The 24616-nt window shown below is 44.1% G+C and overlaps 1 protein-coding gene across 2 annotated transcripts in view; it reads right to left on the bottom strand.

The window, feature by feature from the left end:
- Window positions 1–24616, bottom strand: part of grm8a (glutamate receptor, metabotropic 8a) — a 175001-nt gene that overhangs the window by 107299 nt on the left and 43086 nt on the right. For both annotated transcript variants that reach the window (XM_034290111.1, XM_034290110.1), the window contains exon 2: window positions 7586–7802. In XM_034290111.1, the coding sequence (XP_034146002.1) occupies window positions 7586–7802 (217 nt within the window). The remainder of the gene's footprint in view (window positions 1–7585; window positions 7803–24616) is intronic.

Raw genomic sequence — 24616 nt, forward strand, 5'->3', positions numbered from 1 at the left:
ACAATGAATCTGCCTTTTCATTCCACACTGCAAGTACTTTTGTTTAGCTTATCCTTCAAAGAAAGATATTTCATAAATCTTTCTCTCAGGATTTGACTTTTTCATTGAGGAAGGTTTTAATCGGAGAATCTTCTGTTTTCTGCAGTTAGACAAATTTCCATATAGTCAATTTGCATCCAAAATGGAACCCTATTCACTGTACAAAAGTGCTCTGTGAAAAAAACATGGTGGCATTCAGGATGCACCCCAATATAATGACGTCTACAGCAGTCACCTCCATACAGTAGTATTCAGATTTCAGTATTTTTCTTTAACCAAACAATAATACCAGCATTGGTTTTGCTATTTATTTTAACCATGATCTTTGACCCCTTCTCTGAATATTCTTCCTTTTACAGCCAGAGAGTAAAACCGAAGTCACTGGAGCGGAACAACGCAGCCGGTAAAGTGCTTTTGGGTCTTCCAGGCAGTCTTGGGCTCTTACTCTCTAGCGCTTTCCTGCACGCACTCATGCACACACGAGCATGCATGCAAGAACGCGTGCGTGCGCGCGCACACACAATAACACAGCTCAGTTGTGGTACTGTGTAAATTGCTTGTGGGTTAGACTGAGCTGAAATGTCTGGGTTATTTCGCCCTGTTGCTTCCAGGAGTTTGGGATGCCAAGCGGAAGTAGCAACTACAAAAGGGCATTGCAAGGAGAGAGAGACAATAGTAAAGTTTACCACTGACACATACACCCAAACAGACAAACAATACAAAAGCCCCCACAGGCAGCAGGGATTGTGACGTGTCAGAGTTGCCGTCCGCCCCAGCTTAGTGGCTGGGAAGTTGGCCTGAGGTCCGATCAGCAAGGGAGGCCTACGAAGAAGGACTCCCTCGCTCCCGGGGAGGAGCACCCCACCCCCCGGAGATGATCCTCAGCCGCTTGTCTGACCGCGCCACAGTCAATGCCCCATTAATACCCTGTACGCGGTTCTGCGAGACGATGATGAATCACATCAGTCCCCAGCTGTGATCCTCCACAGTCCATAATCAGGGACGAGGATCTGGGAGACTCGAAAATCACCCAGGGAATGGCAGCTCAGGCTGAACGGTTGGCCTCTCTACATTGTTATCTACATCTTCCTCCTTTCCTCATCCTCTTCCACATCCACAACCGACCCACGGGGACAAGGCAACTCAGGACAAGGTTTGCTGTTCCACTGATTGTTTGGCAGGAGTCAAATGAAATCAACGGCCATGTAATTATGTAAAACAAGTCAGACCGCCTCGGTTGCCGAGGGACGCCGAGGACTACACACAGCTAAGGAAATAAAAGTCAGCTGATTAAATCCGTAAATCCTACAGAACTAATTAAACCACTCGTTGAGATCGCCTTTAATGACATGATTCTCGAGACGTTGCTTCTTGTCTTTGTCTGCCGTCTGTGCTTCAAATTCCCTTTCAATGCCGGTTCCCTTTGGTTTCTAAAGCACGGTCAGTTCTGTGCCAAGACCAACGGCTGATACAACATTATTATTGATGTCTCATCAGTGTGATAATATGCGAAATACCGACCGTATACAAAATTATAAGAAGCACAGTTCCTGATTATAAAAATAAACAGCATATAATTCACATTTACTGCACTATGCAGTTTATTTCAGCACTCATCTCTCTTCATCTCTCCATCTCCCTCTTCTTGTCTAGTTATTTGAGCTCAGCTTATTGCTCCACGACAATAAACTCTAGACAGCTTGTGCAAGGGGGAAGTGTTCATCTAGCTTATTTTATAACGATTTCACTGGAGATATTCAATCAGAAACTTTTTCCATACAAGTCGTGGAAGTTCGGCTTTTATAAGACTGGGTAAAGGAATTGGAAATATGTATTATTTGCATTGCAATGAATATAAAACATGGCGTGTGAGAAGACATGAGGTGATGAAATATTACTTTGAGAAACTCAGCAACTCTGCAGGGCAATTCATATAATTGTTTAGGCCTACTATCAGACATTCCATATGTGCTTTGATGGACATAAATAGGTCCACAAGCCATAGCCTATTTTATAAATACTGACAGCAGACAAATTAGAAAAAGACAGAAAGTGTATTTTTGATAGAGATGTGTAGTGTGATTTTATCAGACGTCTCCCTTTCTTGAAATTAAGGATTTCTTTTTTTGAAATACTACACTAAAAGCATATTAGACTGGTCAAGCTATATCATACATTACATGTGAAACGTTCATTGCCAAACATTTGGTGAGCTTGTGTTGAAGTAAAGCAAGCATTTTCTGTCTTGTAGTGTCGGATACAATTTAGATCTTATTATCCCTCATCTCTGATAAATTCCAGATTGCATATGCCCAAGCTCAGATCCAACACGGATTGAGTATTCATGCAACAGAAAAGTGACAGATCTTGAGGCTGTTGGATAGGAATTTCCTTTTTTTTTTTTTTGGCTTGGATATACATTTCAGTATCCAATGAAGATGTCTATCGAAGCGCAAATGTTTATGTTTGAGAGCCTTGACGGTGCCAATGGCCAGGAAAGGCCCATGGAACATGCCAATCGCCCAGCATGGCTCGGGGAGGCAAGAATTCTCAGGTCTCATTGCGCTCGAGCGACTCTTTGAGGAGACTCGGGGCACATGAAAAGCTAAATGAGGTCATCGAGTGAAAGTCTCTCTTCACACGTGTTGTCCCCCATGACTTTCTGGCTGGATGAGCTGATGCTGAAAAATCTGTCTTGGCATGGATGCCTAGGAGGAAGGCTTGCCCAGATATTCAACTCTCCCAAATCCATTGGAATCGGTTGCCTTGAGACAGTCAACACAATCGAATATAATGAAAAAGGGGAAGGGAGAAAAAGGGGGGTAGCAGAATAAATAAAAAAATATTTAAAGCTGGGTTGGCTTTGCGTATGGAACAACGTCTGGGATAAGCTGGCAGGATTCTCCGAAAGAGGATAATTGATTCAGAGCCATGTCCATAATTGTTGGCCGAGTCAGGCACTGCATCTCCCTGCCAGATCTAACCAAGGATGGAGACACAAAAAAAGATCAATAATCATTCGATAGACAGAGTCTTGTAGATGTTTCCCTTTATGTGTCCTTTCATTGCAGTTGACTGATGGTTAGTCAACCTCCATTCATTGACAGGTCTAGGCTTCGGCCTGTCTCATGGCCATATTAGGCTTGTCATGATGGCTGAAATCAGCACTTGTGCCTGCCCAGAATTAATCTCTGATTAAACGAACTATTACAAAGTGACGAAGGGGAGCAGCAAGAGGGGATAATAGGTACAAGGTATCGCTTCAGGCTATTCACGACAGCTTGGGATCATTTGTGAATCCTCTTGGTGGTCATTTAAATCACAGCCTTGTGGCCTCGATGATCGTGTCATTATTCATAAGCCTCCTTTCTCCACACCATGGACTGGCATGAAAACCTCTCAGATGCTGTGGACACACAGTAAAACAGAAAATGATTATGTCCCCCTCGTCGATGGCATCCTCCAAGATATCAATGACTGACAATCAAATGACCAGCCATGCGGTACAGGTCCCCTTTCACATTATGTACACAGTGTCAGCAACACCATACGGTCGGGTCAAGCCCGGAGCACATTGACTGATGAGAAGCTGAGATTTAGAGACAATAGGTTTATGTCTGTTATAATGCCAACATCTGATAACATCAATGGGCTATTCTGGACTGGCAGTCTGCAGTCGGCACTATCACGTTCTGGCCTGGAATACAAATGCCGTATCATAATGTCAGCCGGTTTGCTATAGCATGAAGCAATAGGAAGTGTGAAACGCTATGCAGATTGCTGTATTATTCACTGCCATTTCACATCTGCCATTTTGAAGTGAAAGCTTTAGATGCCCTTCTAAACATCGAAAACATTCGGATTTTTGTCATTGCTGCTATGCTGGAAAATTCCATCAACAACAGCATTATTAAATTATAATCCAGCATCTGGGACCTCTGGGCTTCCACTGTTATGCAATAGGGAAAGGCAATGTAGGGGACACCACTGTCCTAATGACAAAGCACGCACACATGCATAGTCAGAAACACCCACTCCTCGAACAGTGTGAACCTTTAAGGGAACGTTTGTAGCTTAGGGAATTCCGATCATACATTACTAAACATTTGTAGATATATTTTTATGACAGGTAAACTTTATGGGCCTCAGTTCGTTAAATGTGAATCAAATTATTTCCAGACCATCAAAGGTTAATGCAGAAATAAAAGAAGGGTTCACTGAAGAGGTAGGAGTGGTCGTTACTATAGGGGAAGCAGAAAGAAATAATTACATAGAGACAGACAGGCACAACAGGGTATGTCATTTTCACTAAGAAGATCCTAAAACCTGGAGCTTATTGTTGAATATTCTGCCAGTTGTGTGATATTAGTTACTAGGCTAATTAGCTAGCTGTTAAATCTTCTCTCTTCTCCCGTGTGTGCCTCCTCTGTCTCTGTTGTAATCCACCTCTCTGTGTCGCTTCCTCTCTCCTTCTCTCACTACAGTAAATCTCTTTACATCTTTCCCTCACCCTTACTCTCTCACAAAGCAACACGTCGACTCTCTCTCCCTCACTCTCCCTCTCTTGCTCTAAGTGTACCAGTCCCTGGCATGCTAACATGCTCCACCCCCGTCAAGCTACCCTCTCAATCTCTACCTATCACCCTGTCTCCCTCTCTCTGGCTCACCACACTCTGTTACAAACAGCAATAGGAAAGCCTTCAATTCTGTAACAACCCCCCCGACACACACACACAACATAGCCTCGGCTAGTGAGAATGGACACACCACATCTCATCTCTGCAGACATCCATCATTATCACGTTAGTAACGGACACTCCTGTCTGGCGTGGTAAAACCCCTCGTTAATGTGCCTTCGGGGGAACACACAGACATACAGCCCAGTGTGTCCAGTGATCTCTTGAATGAAACGGATGGTACTGCGGCTAAGCAGAGAGGACCGTAAACAGAGAGGACCGTAAGCAGAGAGGACCGTAAGCAGAGAGGACCGTAAGCAGAGAGGACCATAAGCAGAGAGGACCATAAGCAGAGAGGACCATAAGCAGAGAGGACCGTAAACAGAGAGGACCTTAAGCAGAGAGGACCATAAGCAGAGAGGACCGTAAGCAGAGAGGACCGTAAGCAGAGAGGACCGTAAGCAGAGAGGACCGCAAGCAGAGAGGACCGTAAGCAGAGAGGACCCTAAACAGAGAGGACCCTAAACAGAGAGGACCATAAGCAGAGAGGACCGTAAGCAGAGAGGACCGTAAGCAGAGAAGACCTTAAGCAGAGAGGACCATAAGCAGAGAGGACCATAAGCAGAGAGGACCCTAAACAGAGAGGACCATAAGCAGAGAGGACCGTAAGCAGAGAAGACCTTAAGCAGAGAGGACCATAAGCAGAGAGGACCGTAAGCAGAGAGGACCGTAAGCAGAGAGGACCCTAAACAGAGAGGACCCTAAACAGAGAGGACCATAAGCAGAGAGGACCATAAGCAGAGAGGACCCTGAACAGAGAGGACCGTAAGCAGAGAGGACCCTGAACAGAGAGGACCGTAAGCAGAGAGGACCGTAAGTAGAAAGGACCGTGAGCTGAGAGGACGGTAAGCAGAGAGGATCATAAGCTGAGAGGACCGTAAGCAGAGAGGACCGTAAACAGAGAGGACCGTAAGCAGAGAGGACCCTAAACAGAGAGGACCATAAGCAGAGAGGACCATAAGCAGAGAGGACCCTGAACAGAGAGGACCGTAAGCAGAGAGGACCGTAAGTAGAAAGGACCGTAAGCTGAGAGGACGGTAAGCAGAGAGGATCATAAGCAGAGAGGACCGTAAGCAGAGAGGACCATAAGCAGAGAGGACCATAAGCAGAGAGGACCGTAAGCAGAGAGGACCGTAAGCAGAGAGGACCATAAGCAGAGAGGACCATAAGCAGAGAGGACCGTAAGCAGAGAGGACCGTAAGCAGAGAGGACCCTGAACAGAGAGGACCGTAAGTAGAGAGGACCGTAAGTAGAAAGGACCGTAAGTGTTAGCACTTACGTTGCTAACACTAACGACTCCAACTCCGCCAAAGCCTATTAAATTATTTGTTTGAGTGGGGATCCATAAGGATCTGTATTGTCTTTCAATATTTGGTTGTCAAAGATTTGTATAAGCGAGCCAAGATAGGCAACAAGCTGTTGTTTCCCATGGAAGACTGTTGGCTGAGTGGGCAGAACTGAGGAGAGGCCACGAGCAGAGCAGAGCACGAGCTAGCAAGAACCTATCGACCCATATCGGCAGAACTGGCATGTTTGTTACAAAACACCTAGTTTGTGAAGTGTGTGTGTGCAATATCACAGTTTTTTTTAACTTAGCAAAGTTTACAGCCTAACAAACTTAAAAAGTTACTCCAATCTGTTCTAAACTCCCTTTGAGAAACAGAAAACGTTAATGAGATGTTTCTTCAATGAGAAAATAATCAATATGTCAGCCCATCTCACGCCGTTGTTTACCACTGCCTGGCCATTGGGCTTGCTCTCCTGGTAGGGCCACGGTTTCAGCTGGTTCTTTTCAACCAGTGTCCAGTTAAGAACTTGACAATCAGGTGATTGGAGTTCTTCGCTAATTATCGTCCTTAATTAACCAGTCAGATAGAAGTTATGAGTCAAAAGCTGCAAACACTCAGTGCCCTCAATGGAGTGACTTTAATGATTGTGTTGCAGGGAGAACAAAAGACAACTTCATGCTTCAGATTCATACATCCAGTGGGCCAACTGGCTCCTTGTCTATCTGTGGGACTATACCTCCCCGTGCGTGTTGTGAGTAAATGAATGGACAGACAGACGACAAACAAAATAGGCCAGTGCTGACGCTGGCTTTCCATTGCTCCCCCAAACCCCCGACCCCCCCTCACCCCCGCGCCCCCGCGCCACCCCCGCCCGGCCTGACTCTGGCCCGACAGCATCTGAACAGCTGATTGTCAACAGTCAAACACAGCATCCCTCCGTGCGGCAGCGTAGAAAGCTGCGCTGACAGCCGCGCCGCACACACAGGAGGTCCCACAGCAGTACACACGCCGTGGAAGCGACAGGCCGCGCCATCTCAAACACTCCCGGACGTGTTTATGTTGGTTCGATAGGGAATTGACGTGTCTGATTTGACCATCAGAATGTGCCTTCTGAACTGAAAACGTATTCCCTGCCAAACAAACATTACGAGTGGAATGCATTGGGAATAATCTGAGTGGATTTGACAAGGTGTCATTTGAGATTTCTTCTTCCAGACTCACACAGGCAGACATCAGTGACCATAGGGAGCCTTCTCAACAAACACAGAGACTAGCTTGCAGCACAAGGGAGTATATCCGATTAAATATGTATGTTATGCCGACTGACTGTCAATATGAAGCTGTACGGATAGCATCTGACAGTTAATATTGCTGATGTTTCAAAAGATCTCCACTTTTACAGAGACTCGGTACTGAAGAGAAAGAAATCCCAAAAACTGAAGTCCTATTTGTGAAGAATCGGCACCGCCGTTCGGAACGTCTGGGTTACAGCGTGGGTGAAAATATCGCTTAGTCACCTACCCATCTCCCGGGAGATCTGGACAAAGGCCTCGACGCCGCTCTCCCCGTAGTTCCCCTCGGAGGCGAGCGTGGACACGTAGTTCCACCCCAGGGCCGTGACGATGTCCATCATGGCCTGAGCCTGGTAGGAGTCAGGAGGGACAACGCGGGAGAAGAAGTCGTACCTGGTGTTGTCACTCAGCTCTGGGGCCGTGGACGCATAGCTGATCTGAGGTATCTGAGAAGAGAGATAGGGGAGGAAGCAATGAGTTGAGAAAAGAGCGGAGGAGAAGGTGTTTGACATAGTTATAAAAAGACCCGGAGAGGCAAAGGAGAGAGAAGAGAGAGGGAAGGAGAGAGATACACAAATGGAGAGAGGGAACGAGGAGCAGTGGTCCAATGGTAACACTCATTGCACCCCATGCATATATGTCGCTCCACGCCAAAGACCTGCCTTCAATACCAAACTCCACCCTCCACCAAAAGTTCTCATCTTCTAATGTTTCAACTGTTAATAAAAAGCCTTGGGGAAAAAACTATACAAATATGTAAGGATAAACAGGTAGGGAAGCTAGGCTAACAGATGGAGACGGACAGACAGGAAGGGAGGGCAGGCAAACAGACGGATAATGACAGGCAGGCAGATTGGCTAGGCAAAGAGCCTGACTCAGAGCGAAAGACAGACACAGAGGTTTGGGAAACAGGCAAACAGGCTAGGCAAAGAACCTGAGAGATAAAGACAGACTGAAAGAGATATACAGACAACAGATTAAAAACCACCAAAGGACTCAGGGATGTTAAGGTAGGGAGAGAAAAGCTCGGGATGGATGGAGGGAAGAGAGAGGCTCATGGAGGCATAAAGGGCACACAGACGGATGTTTTAGGGAGGCAGGAAGGGCACACAGACGGGTGTTTTAGGGAGGCAGGAAGGGCACACAGACGGGTGTTTTAGGGAGGCAGGAAGGGCAGACAGACGGGTGTTTTAGGGAGGCAGGAAGGGCAGACAGACGGGTGTTTTAGGGAGGCAGGAAGGGCACACAGACGGGTGTTTTAGGGAGGCAGGAAGGGCAGACAGACGGGTGTTTTAGGGAGGCAGGAAGGGCAGACAGACGGGTGTTTTAGGGAGGCAGGAAGGGCACACAGACGGGTGTTTTAGGGAGGCAGGAAGGGCAGACAGACGGGTGTTTTAGGGAGGCAGGAAGGGCAGACAGACGGGTGTTTTAGGGAGGCAGGAAGGGCAGACAGACGGGTGTTTTAGGGAGGCAGGAAGGGCAGACAGACGGGTGTTTTAGGGAGGCAGGAAGGGCACACAGACGGGTGTTTTAGGGAGGCAGGAAGGGCAGACAGACGGGTGTTTTAGGGAGGCAGGAAGGGCAGACAGACGGGTGTTTTAGGGAGGCAGGAAGGGCAGACAGACGGGTGTTTTAGGGAGGCAGGAAGGGCACACAGACGGGTGTTTTAGGGAGGCAGGAAGGGCACACAGACCGCTGTCTCCCCCGTACACCCCCTCTCACATATACAACCGACACTCTATGCATATGTGCACACAGGCACACAACCACACACGAGCATATGGTTGTTGCCTATGGCGGCCTTATTGAAATTCAAGAAAAGGGGAAGAGCTGCCAATCAAAACCGAGAGCCAGAGGCAGGTCACATATTGCTCTCTCTCTCTCTCTCTCTCTCTCTCTCTCTCTCTGTCTGTCTGTCTGTGCGTAGACACAAACACACACACACACACAGAGACATTACTATGCACATACAGATACACACGTATTATGTAAACACAAGCGGTTCTGATAGCTGAACACAGCACTATCAGTAAATGGGTAAAAAGGGGGGAGGGATTTTAGACGGACAACACTGTTGCCATGAATGCTGATGAACTCCCAGGCTCCGGCTTCCTGTCCCGCCTTTATCAACACTTCTCAGTTCAACAACAGGACACAATGGCCAACTAAACATCTAGGAACAAACAGAAATGATTTAGGACTTGTTTGAAGACAGGAGACACTCACTTGAAAGGCTGATAGGGAAGCCGTAGCTTCATTTTCCATGTCTTCAGGTCTCTCGGAAGATATATTTGTTCTGATGAATCGTAAGTGAACTTTTGAACAGTCTATGTTTTCTGATAACAGTTTTACCTTAAGGCATATTACGAAATACAAAGCAGCGCAAACTTTCACTAAGCTTAGCCAAACATAGATGAATAATAAATGTTGGAGGTAAATATCAAAACATAATTTAAGAAAAACAGGAATGAAAGACAATGGAACGTTGCATCTTATTAACCCAGTGCTAGATTTAAATAGGAGAATATCGACATAAAATACTGAAGGATGGGAGCTCATGAATATTACATCGCAGTTTTCTGTGTTGGCATGGCACTGAGAAAGTGATTTTGTGACCTCGTACAGTGCACTCGTTGGTGAGGAGAATGAGTAATATGGAGAGGTGTAGAATTCATCAACATACAAATAGTTGTACTATACCTTAAAGCAGTGATTTTCATTTCAGTCTTTTTAGGATTTGAGAGTGAGTGAAGGGTTGCATTTTTTTATAATTATGCATACAGTGAATAGCACTGCAACTCCACAACAGGTGTGGAAGAATTTAAAGATCAATTGTGTCCTCCGATGCACATCTCACCAAGCCATTCCACTTCTAACACACTCCCCACTCAACCAGGAAGTACACCATAAGGATTCGCTAGAGCACGATGAGATTAGGGAACCCTTTCCGACATCTCCATCCAGACACTGAGGAAGGTGTTGAGGAATTTCTTGAAGTGATGTATTTTTGGATTCTACCAATGTCTAGAGGAATGCTAGAGGTGCCGACTGTGTTGTACATGTGGGAGAGTGGGTCACTGGGTCCTCTGACCATTTATTAATCTGCCCAAACTGTTCTGTTGGTATAATAATAAAATAACTTTATTTGTATAGCAATTTTGTAGTGTTTGTAGTGTTTTGTAGCAATTACACACAATAAAAATAGAAACACACTCAAATAATAATAAAAATGAATATTAACTTCTTTTTTTTTAGGAAAGGATGTATAATTATTAAACAAAATATAAAATCACAAAGATAAAATATTCATAAAAGCCATTTTATAAAAATGATTTTTAGATAAGATTTAACAGAATGCCAGAAGTCCAGAAGTCCTTTATCAGCTGATCTGAGAGGCCTAACAGTGCAATATTGGTTGAGCATGTCACGGATGTTACCAGGTACCAGAGCATGTAGTGCCATAAAAGTAATAAGTTGAATTTTTGAGTTGAATCTACTCTGAAATTCACCGGTAACCAATGTATGCGGCCAGCTGTGTTGAAAGGGTCATTCAGGGGCAATTTGCTCATTTGGGTAAACATTTAGGACCGGATAGAGGAAGACAAACAACCAGGTGCAGGAAGCGATAAGGAACATGATGATGTATTCACAGGATGAATATGCAGATTCTTACCCTCACCCATTCTTGTATAAGTATTGAATGTATCTCCAGCTGACTCTCACGGTTTATTCTGTAAGCTTTTACTTCCAAAACGGTCCTAATAGATGGAATTGCCATCACAAAGGACAAGTGGCGACTGTTGATATTCTGTAACCAGGATTCAAACTCGCGGAAAACGTGAGGGGTTTGCCATTCAGACGACCTGGTTAAATTTGACAACAAAGGCATAATCTGTTACTGCATTAGGATGTAGTAAAGGTTTTATGAACACAACAAACTGTCAAGATCCAAGCCATATTCTAGTATGTGATGTTGTTAGCCAGTCAACACAATTCTTTAATGAACACCAAGTTTTGGACTAATGCCAAGAAACTAGGATAAATAACTGCACGTCCACTCGATAACATCAGTGTTATTGTGGTGACAAACGTGATTAACCCTCTAAATCATTAATGAGCCCAAGGTTGAGACAGCAGCGGTTTTCACATAGGCAGGAGGTGGGGTGAAAATTAAGGATTTGTTACGATTTTGCTGGGGAAGACAATTAGGCAGTGAATCCCCTTCTAATTCCATTTGGTCTAATGAATATTCAGTTTCAATCAGAGATGATTGAATAAGCCGCCTGCCGGTCGGGCCAGTTCGAGACAAGTGTTGTTCACACCAATGCCAGGGGAAAAAAACAAATCCCGGTAATTAAGCATGAATCTCTCTGGGAAAGCAGCGGTCAGCATGTTAATCAACAAACACACGAGAAAGGATTAGGCTATGGAACCCGCATCGTTTGAGAGTAGATTAACAAAAAAGATTTTGAAACTGGGATAAAACCCACAGCTACCCACAGACAAGAGAACTCTGTGACTTATCTGAAGAAGATGAGAAGCTAGAAACGCATAGCTGAAAATATGTTACAATGCAATGTCAACCTCTCAACAAGTTTGTTCTTAACTATGAGGTAACTTGGGCAACTGACATACGGCTAGGCCAAAAACGTGTCCGCTGGAGGATAAAAGGGCCCCACAGCAGGGAGAGAGAGCGGAAGAGGAGATTGGTCAGTTTCCAGACAACGCAGAATAGAAATTAAAAATGACCGGGCTCTGTACACCTGAAGACTGTAAGACAAAGATGATAGTCACTGTATGTTGCCATAGTTTTCTCTCCACTGTATCCACCCTGGGAAAACTTAATATATATATATATATATATATATATATATATATATATATATATATCTTGCAAACGTCTACCTTTCTGCTCTGTTTTGTGTGTGGAGAGTGGTCTGTGTTTGTGTGTGTGTGTTTACAAGGACAGCGTGTGTTTGTGGGTCTACAAGGATATAACAGCGTGTGTGTGTGTTTTTGAATGTGTGTGCGTGCGTGCGCATGCATGCACGTTTACAGGCACGCGGGCACTAATGGAAGTGTCTGGGGCAGGGATGGAGCATTAGGCTGACAGATGGGGCTGTGGCACTGTAGTTAATTAACCCGACACACACACGCACGCACACACACGCACACAGGCGTCTACTTTGAAAGATTCAGACGGAGTAGGGTTGACATGGGCCAGGATAAAAGGGTGAAGGGGCAACACAGCAGCGCTGTTCCAACAATGGAATGGATAGGTTGGGACCACAAGGCATCTCAGACGACAAAGTTGCTAGTCCACGATGCTCACTGGCCAAGACATCAAGACTCATCTCATTCAGCTAACTAAAACAGGACCATGTGACCCATATTTTCACGGTGGCTTCTCTTCTCCTTGACTGCATTCCACGAGTCACCACAGCGACAGATTCAGAAGAGAACGACATAAGCAGTTGTCCTCCTGCCTAATGACAAGCAAGATGGGACACTCATAATGTCCCCATCCCAGCACCTCAATCTGCTGGCACTTAGGAAAGGCACGCTCTGCAGAGTGTGCGCGCGCTAGTATTTGTTTTTGACACCGAGTGTACAGAGGCAATTACTTTTCCACCCGGGAACTGTATGTTCACTTAGACCTGGCTTAAGACCATTGAGTGAATAATATGTAAAAAATATTATCCAAAAGGGTACAAATATTTTCTCATAGCACAATACATGTCCAATACACACCTTCAAAGCACAGAAAGAAGAGGTTTAAGAAAGACAATGAATGGATTACTCCCCAGGATAAGGAGGACCGCTTGTAATTGTTCATTTTACACAACGTTGTCCACAGAGTGAATTACAATGAAGGGCAGTGAGAGAGGGTGAGAGAGGGTGAGAGAGGGTGAGAGAGGGTGAGAGAGCGACAGACACCACAGAGAGCAGAGGAAAGAGAGGTGGGTAGAAAGGATGAAGTGGTATGGAAACCGGGTGAATAGAGCGAAGAGGGGAGACTAATGTTTCCTTGCAATTTCAGATGATTCTATTTTTGTTTTCACTCATTTACGATTGCCTTCTTATTTTCCACTTGCTTGCTACAAACGTTTCCCATGTCAATAAAGCCCTTTAAACTGAATCGGAAAGTAATTTAGAGCAAGAAAGAAAAACAGGGAGAAGGTGGGAAAGGGGAATAGGACAGTGAATTGCAGATTTGGCCCCAGCTTGCACAATCAACCCTGGAGAACATCCACCTCTCCTCAACCCTGCAGCCATCAGTCACCCCTGATTAAAGCTTGCATACAGCTGGCATCCAGACCAGCCAATCAAAAACAGACGCACCACCAGAGCAAATTCCAACACTGTGCACAGGCCACTAGATGACAAGCCACAGTAATTGAACAAGATGAAACGGAAGTCGAAATAAAGTATGAAAATCTTCAATTAGTCAAGCGAGACTGTAAATTAAATACCTGTCAGTTTATGATAATGACATGATCCTCCCACAATCTGCTTTGCACACTGCATGGTTAAGATAACACATATTTAATGACCTGGTCTGGGTGACAGAGACTAGGCTGGTGCTGCCCATGTATTGGACTAAGATTTCCAGTCGTATTGGTTAAGGTTAGAGTTAGGCATTTCGGGGTCTGATCCTCTTGACCCAACGGCTGCTGTTCTAAACCCAACTTAATAGGCTGCCTGGTGTTTCTGTCTGTGCGTACGTTCATGACAGGTGCCTGCCTAAGCAATAACAGAGAGGAACGATAAGGTTTTAATATCTTTATCCCTGTGACTGCGTATTCCCATGGCCCCAACCCGGCTGTAATATTAACTTTTCTCATTTTACCTGGGACAATTCCGTAGAGATACAGGGAAAACGAACTACTTAGGCCTAGAATGCATTGAATAAAAAACGACAGTGGAATCAACTACATGTATTCACGGTTGTCTCTCGCTTAAGTGAACTGTGGACTTTTCTTAACCGTGCACGTGGTTTACTTCAACTACTGGCGTGCCCTGTCAACTGGACACGTAGCATGGAAGGTGGTCCGGGCATTAAAATTCCTCCTCAATGCAGCGATGCATAAGCAGCGCGAGGCGGTGGCTTCGCGGGATGTATAGAGGATGATTCAGCGTAAATTGGCTGTCCGCCTCTTGGCGCGAGGCGGGGAATAAAGTGTGACGTGATTCGGGCAGGATGGAAAGATCATGTCACACTTAGTATTGGTCAATGTCATCAGACGAGCTGCTGGCTGGCTCTCCGTGAGTGTCCTAAATGGTACACTTCTTTGACCAGAGCCCTATGGGATGTTTTTAGGGAATAGGGTGCTTCGATTTTTAGGGAATAGGGTGCCAAAGTGTTGGACTTCCTCTGGCTGGCTGGCTGGCTGGCTGGCTTCACAGCTACAGCAGCTCATTCAGATAGATAGCTGTTATCCACTGCATTCACCATGACGAGATGAAAGAAAAGAGGATGGCATTGTGTGTAATGAAGACCTGGGAGAGAGAAACACACACACACACACACACACACACACGCAATGCCAACAAACACATTGTCATTCAGCACACCCTCTCATCCTCACCGACGTACCATAGGGAGAAAATGCCTTTTCACCCTGACCCTCAGTGGAGATCGTACCCGCAAGCCCAAGGTTGTAATCGCCATGGTCTTAGCAACAGGAACTAGACACAGCACACACGCATTACGCGCACAGACGCACGCAAAGACAGACAGAGGCCCATCATGACACGAAATTGATCTATTCATCACTCTGCCACCACCCATCAGTTACACACACATGCACACGCACTCGCAGACACACACATACACACAAACACACACACACACACACACAGAGAGGCCACTGTGCCTCCCAATTATGTCCCGTAGCCGCAGCTATTATCTGTGTAGTAGAAGAGCGATGTGGCTCATTGAGGGCAAAATGGCCAGTAGCTGGCTGACATTTGTATTCCTGCTGGAGTTCTGAGCGGCCCTGCTGGCATCCAGACGAGACAGACAGACACACACACACACACACACAGAGAACAGTGCTGCTGGACTGTCCGGGCAGTGCATTTGTTACAGGATGGCTGTTGGCAGAAAGAAACAGGCAGGGATAAAAGAGAGGGACAGAGATGTCGAGAGAGAGAGAGAAAGCAACAGAGATGTAAAGAGAGAGAGAGAGAGAGAGAGAGAGAGAGAGAGAGAGAAGGAGACAGAGATGTAAAGAGAGAGAGAGAAGGAGACAGCAATGTGGAGAGAGGTGGGGGAAGGGAAGGAGACAGGCTATAGAGAGACAACAGAAGAGAAAAGAGGAGTCAGAGAGAGAGAGAGAGAAAGAAGAGAAGAGCAGAAAAGAGACAGAGAAAAGGAGGAAGTTCCTGTGCCATACTGAATTAGGAATGTTCTGGTAAACAATCCAGTCCCATTCATCCTTGGCTCAGTATGCCTTTAGAAGGCTCCTCTATTGTGGCAGTCACTGAGCAGGAGATATGGAGGTTTCAAGGGTACAGCTGGATTGCCTGGCTAACCAAACTCTTTGCTCTGGCCAAACACGACACCATGCCCAGAGGCGTTTGTTTTTGTCCACAAGAGGTCTGGATCTAAAAACATCCCCAGTCGCAAAATGACTGATTGGTCCTAGAATCGGTTCTGTCTGACTGGTCCCAGAAACCCATGGCTGGGCTAAGAGCAGGGTTGTCTAAGACTGTTCTCTCGGACACAAAATTTACAGAAGAGCAGTCCTGATGCAGAGCCAGAACACATGAGGATAAAGCAGAATTTTAAAAACAAAACGGATTGGCTTTGATACTCGAGTAGATCAAATCGCTAATTACTGTTCTGTGCAACACCGCAGCGAAATGAGTCTCAGACTGATGCGGCGAGGCAACGGAAGATCTCAATTTGACTTGTCAGGCAACTAAGTGGACAGACAACAACAGAGTCAACTGGAAGTCATATTGCCATTTACAACAAAGTTGAGTATCTGTTAGGATACACAATGGCTTTTAAACTGGCCGCACAAAACCCCTGGAGACCCCACTGCACCGGAATATCCTTAGGCTGTGAAGAAATGCCGTGTCTGAAGTCAATCTAACAATCTCGAACCGCATTAGCGCAGCCGACCTGTCCGCCTGGGCACAGACCTCTCGTATAAAATTACATTACAGTTTATTTATACCATGACTTAATAAGACGGTGTAGAGATAAAACGCACCTTGCTACCATATTACCCAAATAGAATGAAAACAACACAATCTGCAGCGTTTACTTTTGTCAGGGGAATAATACCCAACATTATATGCCGGAGCAGAAGTCTCTTGACTGAAAGGGTACACACGCTTCTGATGCACCACCTCTTTTTTAAATATCTGATATGTTATCAGTTGCCACTATCCACACGTTCCTGTAGTGGCATTGTATGCCTGAAAAGGGTACAGATCTCTGATTGGCAGCAATCACATTACACCCAAACCAAATCTTTATAATACCTCCTGTGTTGAGATAAGTAATGCGCACGCACACTAACACACCCGCACAAACACACCGGCTGATTCGTCATAATAGTTCATGACCTAAAAGATCAGACACCACCTGTTCAGAAACACGACAGAACATTGCTCATTTGATGCTAAATGTGTCTTTTTCAGTTGATACCAGTGACATGAGGTTGTTGCTGACACCAGGTGTGGATATAATCGCATTTAGATTTCCTTCTGTCTCTCTCTCCCTTGCTCTCTGTATATCCCTGTTTCTCACAATCTCTCTCTCAGTCTCTAGTCTCTAGTCTTTCTTTCACCTCCTCCTTGTTGTATCTCCCTCCATCCTTGCCTTTCTCTCCCCCCGCACCCCCAATCCATCAAAATACTTGCTGGTAGGCAACAGGACTGGTGCCTTCACCCGTTCCAACGCCAACAGGTCATTTTACATTTTTGTAGCAGGTGTGTGTTTGTCTGTGTGTGTAACAGGCCATAATTCTTAAACAGCCAGCAGTGACTAATTGATGTCTCTACTTGGTGGAATTCCCCACCATCAAATGACACACATACACATTTTAGGAATCTATTTCCACATAAAATATATTCCTATTCCAAGTCCTACTTTCCCTGACTGCTAACTCTAAACCATTCATTAACCAGATTCCCTAATCTTAACCCTAATAGTCAAGTGTTTTACCTAAACCAAACCCTATGTTGATTATAAAGGTCCACACAAACTAATTTTCTCAACTACTCCGACATATAAAACACAATAAAACCTGAACACACACACAACCAGGCCCTATAACACAGCAACACAACAATGAGGCCACCGACATATTTTGACAACCGAATGTGCAAACATGGTCGGTGAATGAAGATGGAGTGTGAACCCTCAGCACCATTTCAGCCAACAACCACTAAACGTCCCCAGTCACATAGTAAATGATTAAAATGATGTGCATGAACCACAGAGCAGCATGGGTATGAAAGGGATGTACCACTATGTAGGTCCGTATTCGTCTGGTTAAACAAATATTATTATTTACTTGCTGCCATTCTATAAAACGTGTGACAATATTAATTGGTACATGTAATTCTACTGGTATTCTAAGCACATTAATTGTCTACACACTCATTTACATACAGGATATTATAATTTTAATATTTGCACAGATGAAATACAATTATTGCATTTTCCTATTTGATGTCAGCCTTCATTTAACTAGGCCTATCTCCTAGTTTCAGCAACTGAAGCAGACATGGGAACACATAAGCAGTATTTTTCATTTTTATTCAAATGTATTCAAATTCCAAATGAGTTTACTTTATCCTAATTGGGCAATTCAATTGGCTAGTTGAGATATTTGTTGTGCATTATCACATTAACAGCCATTCACATTAAAACAATTATTTTTGTGGCCTATACTAAGGCGAAATCCACATATTGGTCTGTCAGTTAAAGGGTTATGGTTAGATAACATGGTAATACACACTGACAATGTACATGCATTTGTGTGTTTATATGTGTCAGTGGGGGATTCCACTTAGTGTACATTCTGTTCTGGGATTCCAAGGTGGGACAGCTGTCTAAGATGATATTTTATAGCACCAAAATGACCAGTAGATACAAGTCTTGACTGTGCTGCTTGATGACATGTGGCTGAGAATGACATCAGGAATATCCGGAAGTCATTATGCTGTAGCTGAGGTCATTAGAGACTTCCTGGTTCGAAAATGTGGGGAAGAATTGAAAAAGTGTTTACACAGATGCCTAGGAGGAAGGCTGACCGTGATCTTCAACTCTACAAAAATTGCCGCAAAACCATCTTCACAAAGAGCAATACATCACATTGTCACAACATCCAACTCAGCATCATCCATCTGCTGGTTTGTGTCCCAAATGGCCCTCTGTTCCCTTTATACAGTGTACTACATGAGGTGTTTGGGACACAGTCTTGCCACCTGTTTACTGGGCATCTCCACTGCGGCATGCTGTCTCAGATTATTTCTTCATATTTACATGGCGTAATGCTCGAGATGATTAATCTCATTCAAGTGGCACCAACGGCAACCGATACTCAAGCAAGAACGTCTTATGGGATTATAGTAGGAAGTAAGATAGCAATAAACCCAACTTGAATACTTCACCAAATCCAGAATTAAGTTATCCATAGATAAAGATCCCCGATCAGTTAACCCTATCCAAAGTGGTGATGCATAAACTGAGCAGAGAGCAGGTATAAAAAATGCTAATTGTTCCATGCAACAGCAGTGGACGTAGCACTACAACAGAGCTGATTTGGAGACAGATGCTTCAGGAAGCACAGCACTATCATTGACTCAGACTGACACTAGTTTTGTTCTGAGGAAGATGTTATCTTCTGAGGAGAGTGCCTTTAAGAGTTCTGATGCTCATCAGCTGTCCCAGGAGAGGGGGATTTATATTTAGGTATTAAGGACCCCTCGCTGAGCAGAGACGTTTCGCTTTCTGCTTACACTCCAAACACACGCACGCACGCTCTTCTTACAAACACGCTGCAGGGCTGGCATGACTTCTTATTTGACGACACTTTCCACAGTTGTGTGTGTGCTCTCCCCTTAAAGACTGTAAAATATATTTCCGCTGAGACCCACAACTCTTCCAAACAAGTCCTCCATCAACTGCAGTGTGCCCAGGTTCATTCTAGGCGTGCGCGAGCGACTGCGTGCCAGAGTTTGTGCGTGCTGGGTGGGTGTTCAGGGGTGAATTCGGCTGGTCCTGTAATGAATAGTGCCCTATTAAAATTCCTCTGATGCGGAGTCTGATACGGGGTCTGGGTGAATATCAATGGAGATTGCGGCCTGCCATTAAGCTGTTGACTGAGTGAATCATAGTAATAGCCCAACTGAACTGAGCGCACCGAGACTTGATGTACTAATGCACACAGTTGGAAAGCTGATGAAGTGTAGCTGAGTGTTCCCTCGCTGGCTGAATGACGATTAGCATGATGGGCTTATTGCTATGGGGCAGGGAGGTTAAGGTGGGGGGCACAAAACTTGGGGCAGCTGAGGATCGGCTGTTCCGGCTACTGGACGTCTTCATGGGGGGGCTGGTCTCTGGGACTCACATGCTAATTGCTAACAATGTGGTAGACTCTCCCCAAGCCCTGTGGGCCGTCCGAATCCTCGTCAAGTGTGACACCCGGCTATTAATGAGGCATCAAAGACTCAGCCCTCAGTCTGTCTGTCCGTCTGTCTCCATTTCTCACTCTTCTCTTTGACTTTCTCTTGAAGTAGCTCAGGGCTCTGAAATCAGATTTTCCCTTTTATCCTTCCTGTAAAACTGTCATTCATTTCCCCCACTCTTTCCCTGGCTCCAGGCATTTTCTCGCTCTAATCTTCCCCGGCAGTTGTTAAAATCGTACTTCATCTCCAACCATTTAAAACAGGCTACTGAAATTTGTGAGATTTGGTGTGCTGGCTACGGGAGAATGTGGAAGAAAGTTTTTAAGATGTCTCTGAGCCAGCGGGTAACCAATGCGCTTTTCCTCTCAGAACGATGGCAGAGAATGGTGTCCGTTTAAGGACATCTGTCAGAGTCTGATAAATCTCCATCAGAGGTGGGAGGTGGCTTTAAATTGCTAGAAGACAAAGTAACTTCTGTCAGACTTGACATGAAACTAAATCCCAATGCTGAGCTACGGCAAAGCGGCTTAGCGTTGAAAGACATTGTTCAAATTAGTTTTCTCACTAGGAACGGCTGGAGGGTAAACATCAGAACTTTTCTAAGAGTAATAGTGCAGAGGAGAAATAGAGCTGAAGGAGACACAAGGTAACTTCGGTTTAACTTGAGATTAAATTGAGCTCTTGTTTTTCACCCCAGTGCTGGGCTGGGGCATAGCAGGTGTACACCGTGTTAGAAAGAAGGAACTATAGCTAACGAGACAATGGGCTGAAGCCATCTGCTCATTTTTGCTGTGCTGCAAATGGCATTTTCAAAAAATAAATAAATAAATAAAAACAATTCACAGCTGAACTGACACCATGTGGTCCTTCTCTCCCATTTCACTTGGGCTCCCATGACCTTCACCTTTCTCTCTTTTTTTGTATCTGTGGAACACATTTTTGTCATTGCACTATCCCTCTCTCCAATCTCCCCTCTCCATCTCTTAGTCCTCATCCCTATCCTTCCTTTCCATCTCTCCATCACCTTAGCTCTCTTCTTCTCTGGTCTCACTCTTCCCACTCCCTCTCCCAATCAAACTATTTTCTTTTCTTCCTCTCTTTATCTGGGTTTCATCTTGCTCTGTCTCCTCCCCTCCCCCAATTGGTCAACCTCATTCATACTGGAAGGGGGATTTGACAGACTGCTCATCGCTTTATTTCTTTCAAACCAATGTCCAGGAGTCAGGCATTACAAATCCCCTTTGACACCTTCCTGGTTCCTCGATATATTCAACAGTCTCTTACTCACACACACACAATTTGTGAATGTGGGTTTTAGACCAAAAGGTCATCCATATAATTAGCTTTCCACTGAGGGTTTAAGCATACTTCCTGCTCATGACTGCTGAGAGCTTGAGTCATTTCAGTCATGCATTCACAGAGACACAGTATGAGTAAAAAGGTCTATCTTGAAACTATGGTATTACACCTGAATGAACTGTGGCGAGACCAATTTTCTATAGACATCTTGTAATTAGTTGAATAGAGTCCACCTGTGTACAATTAGCATGTACCACATGATTTCAGGTTGAGCACACCTGTCTCCTGGATGTCCCACAGTTCCTAACAAAAAAAGACATAATGACGACTAAGGAACATTCAAAGCCAATCCAGAATAAGGCTCTTTAAAAGAATCGATCAGGGGTAGGATATAAAACCATTTCCACCAAGTTGAGCTTAATCAATAATGCAAAAAAAAATTTGCACAAATAGCTGTCTAGACGTATAGAACAATTTGTTGATTTTACTTTTCTATTTGACATTATGGACTTTCTTTCATGTTGATGAGTGTCAAAAACTTCAAATGAAATCCATTTTGATTTCAATGAACACAAAATGTGAAAAAGTCCAAGTGGGTGAATACTTTTGAGAGCCACTGTATCGCCAGTATTTCGCGACACCAACACTGCAACGGTCACCAAGCAGCTCCCCAACGTCAAAGCCGAAGCGAACGCGCCATAAATTCTGATTAAGTCGCACTTAATCATGTAGTTCTACATAAACGCGACACGCATGCTCTTACAAATGGCATTCCGATGGCTTTTAAATGGTTATGATGCTATTCTGAAGACATTTTACAGCCACAGAAGTGTTCTATCCATCAGAGGGTGCAGCTGGAATGACGCTCAGGCTCCGTAACGGCTCATTCGCTGCTAAGGAAACTGAAGCAGGCTTTAAGTGGAGCTGGAGTCGAATTAAAGGGGGAATGATCTGTGGACTGTCTGAATTGGACGATTTGGGCAAGTGTGTGTGCGTGTGCCAATCAACATTGGTATCCATATTCAGATACCTGGGTAAACATTTGTTTATGTACGCGTGTTTGTGTGTATGAGTTTTCCCTTACCGAAGCTATGACTGAATTACTATCAGCAGTTCTGGCGATCAGAGACTCATGGAGCAGAATTCTGAACTCCACACGTGGAACGTGACTTACTGGAGGGGAGGAAAGCCACTTTGTAAGACGCCATGAAAAATGGATCGAACAAAGTTTGACGGCGCCACCGCAGAGAGGAAACAAGACAAAGGAATGTACGTCTTTCAAAGAGCATGGTTAATCAAAACGAGGTGTGATTGCCAGCCCCCTCACATCAGAATGAGCGTCTGGGTCTGTGCGCCAGGCTACACTGGGTAAGCTCCCTGTTATGACACCATGAAAGGTACACAGCTGTCACAGGAAGGGAGGAACACGATCAAGGTAATGTTCCCAAGTCAGCATTTTCTGAACTTTGTTTATGTCAAAGATCAGAACTGTGATATCCATACAAAACCTGAACAAGAAATACCATTGTCCTTCATGAATAACCCATAGAATGGTCCATCAGAGGCAGGATTGTTGACTTCACGTATATTTGAGTTGGATCTCAAAGCGTCATGGAAAAATATTTTTCGTCCAGGAATCCATAATGTCTCATTAGTAGGGATTACACATGACATTGTGTGTCATATGAAGCTTGACTGCTTGCTCTGTAATGTATTTCAATGTTCCTTTATTAAATAACGTTTTTTTTAAATGTATTGAAAACATAATCTTAGATTTAACAATTTCTTCAATATATTGTTAAACATACTATTGTTAAACATATGTCCAGTGTGATATATCTTGTAGTTTTATAGGCATGGCCGATTGTGTACTGAGAGATTGGAACATCAGACAATCTACCCAATCATAGCTCTCCTTTTACTATTACAACTGTACATCCTGTAAATCGCCAGCAGAGGGCAACCATTTTAAATAAATATTTCCATTTATTATTGGGTATTTATTCAAATTGACTCTTAACTCCATACAAAAAACTTTGGAATGTACAAGTGTCTATAGAATATTGGTTCAACAACCTACTGAAAATGTGCCATTTCACATTGTTTTGATATGAATATTAATTTGTTGAAATAATTAATTCAATTCAATTTGTATTGAACAAAAAAATGCAACCAGTAAAGCTTAATGTGACACCAATTTTTGCCTTGTAAAACTAAGTTTACTGAAGAAATTCTGTGTAGTCTTACAGGAGACCTGTGTAAGGCAAAATGTCATAAGTAGACCAATTTTGATAGAATCCTTAATTAAGCATTTACATACAAATGTCAAAGCATATCATGGAACAACCCCCAAATCATGGTATTTTTTGGTCCTAGTTTGATATGGACTCTCTTATGTAATTTGGCTGGATGGTACTTTCTGCCTGCTTGCCTTGTCTAGCTGTGTCTGTCTGTCCTGCAGTACAGTCAGGTCAAGGTCATAATTTTCTTTTCAAGCCTTCTCTGTTCACTGTTGTTCGATAAGTCTGTTCAGAATTGCTGTGTCCCTGGATAAAAGTGTATAACTGAACTCCCGGTTTGGGGATATTTGTCCTTTATAGAGCAGAAATAGAATGAGAAACACCAGCTCATCAGTTCTTAGGAAAGATGAGAGAGGGAAGATGAGAGAGGAGAATATAGTGGATGAAGAGAGATTAGGGCCAGAGTGTGTCTGTCTTCTGACCAACAGGCATAGATAAATGTCATACACACACACACTTTCCTTGTTATATAATTAGATTACACACTGTTAATCAGTGAAAGATTGTTATTGCGTCTCACTGCTTGCTGGCCGTCTAGGCACTAGACACTCACACCTGTGGTGTTTTCTCCTTTTGTAAAGTGATACACCAGAATAAAAGGGGACATGCGTGCACGCACCCACAAACACACACACACAATGCAATGTTCACTTAAAGGGAGTAATACAAGCATTTTCTATGAAGCGTTTACATATCAGGGTTTCCGATAGCTGGGAATTTCCAGCTTTACATTTTTTTGGGTGTTGTTTATAAATATATTAAATTGTTGCCAGCCAACTTGCCATGGAGAGAAAGCAATCTTATTGCCAAATAGTGTTTATTTATTTATGGAAATACAAGGAAATATCAATCCATTCAACTGCTATTCTTATTGGTCTACAGCTTAATTTGCATAATTTATTATAATTCATTTGCCACCTGTGAATTTCCATTAGTTGTCATGCATCTGATCACAGTTGTATTTCAATTTTGATAAATGAGGGCCATTGTGTTACAGATTTTGAACT

The sequence above is a fragment of the Esox lucius genome, chromosome 23 (assembly GCF_011004845.1).
Source record: "Esox lucius isolate fEsoLuc1 chromosome 23, fEsoLuc1.pri, whole genome shotgun sequence".
NCBI classification, from domain to species: domain Eukaryota; kingdom Metazoa; phylum Chordata; class Actinopteri; order Esociformes; family Esocidae; genus Esox; species Esox lucius.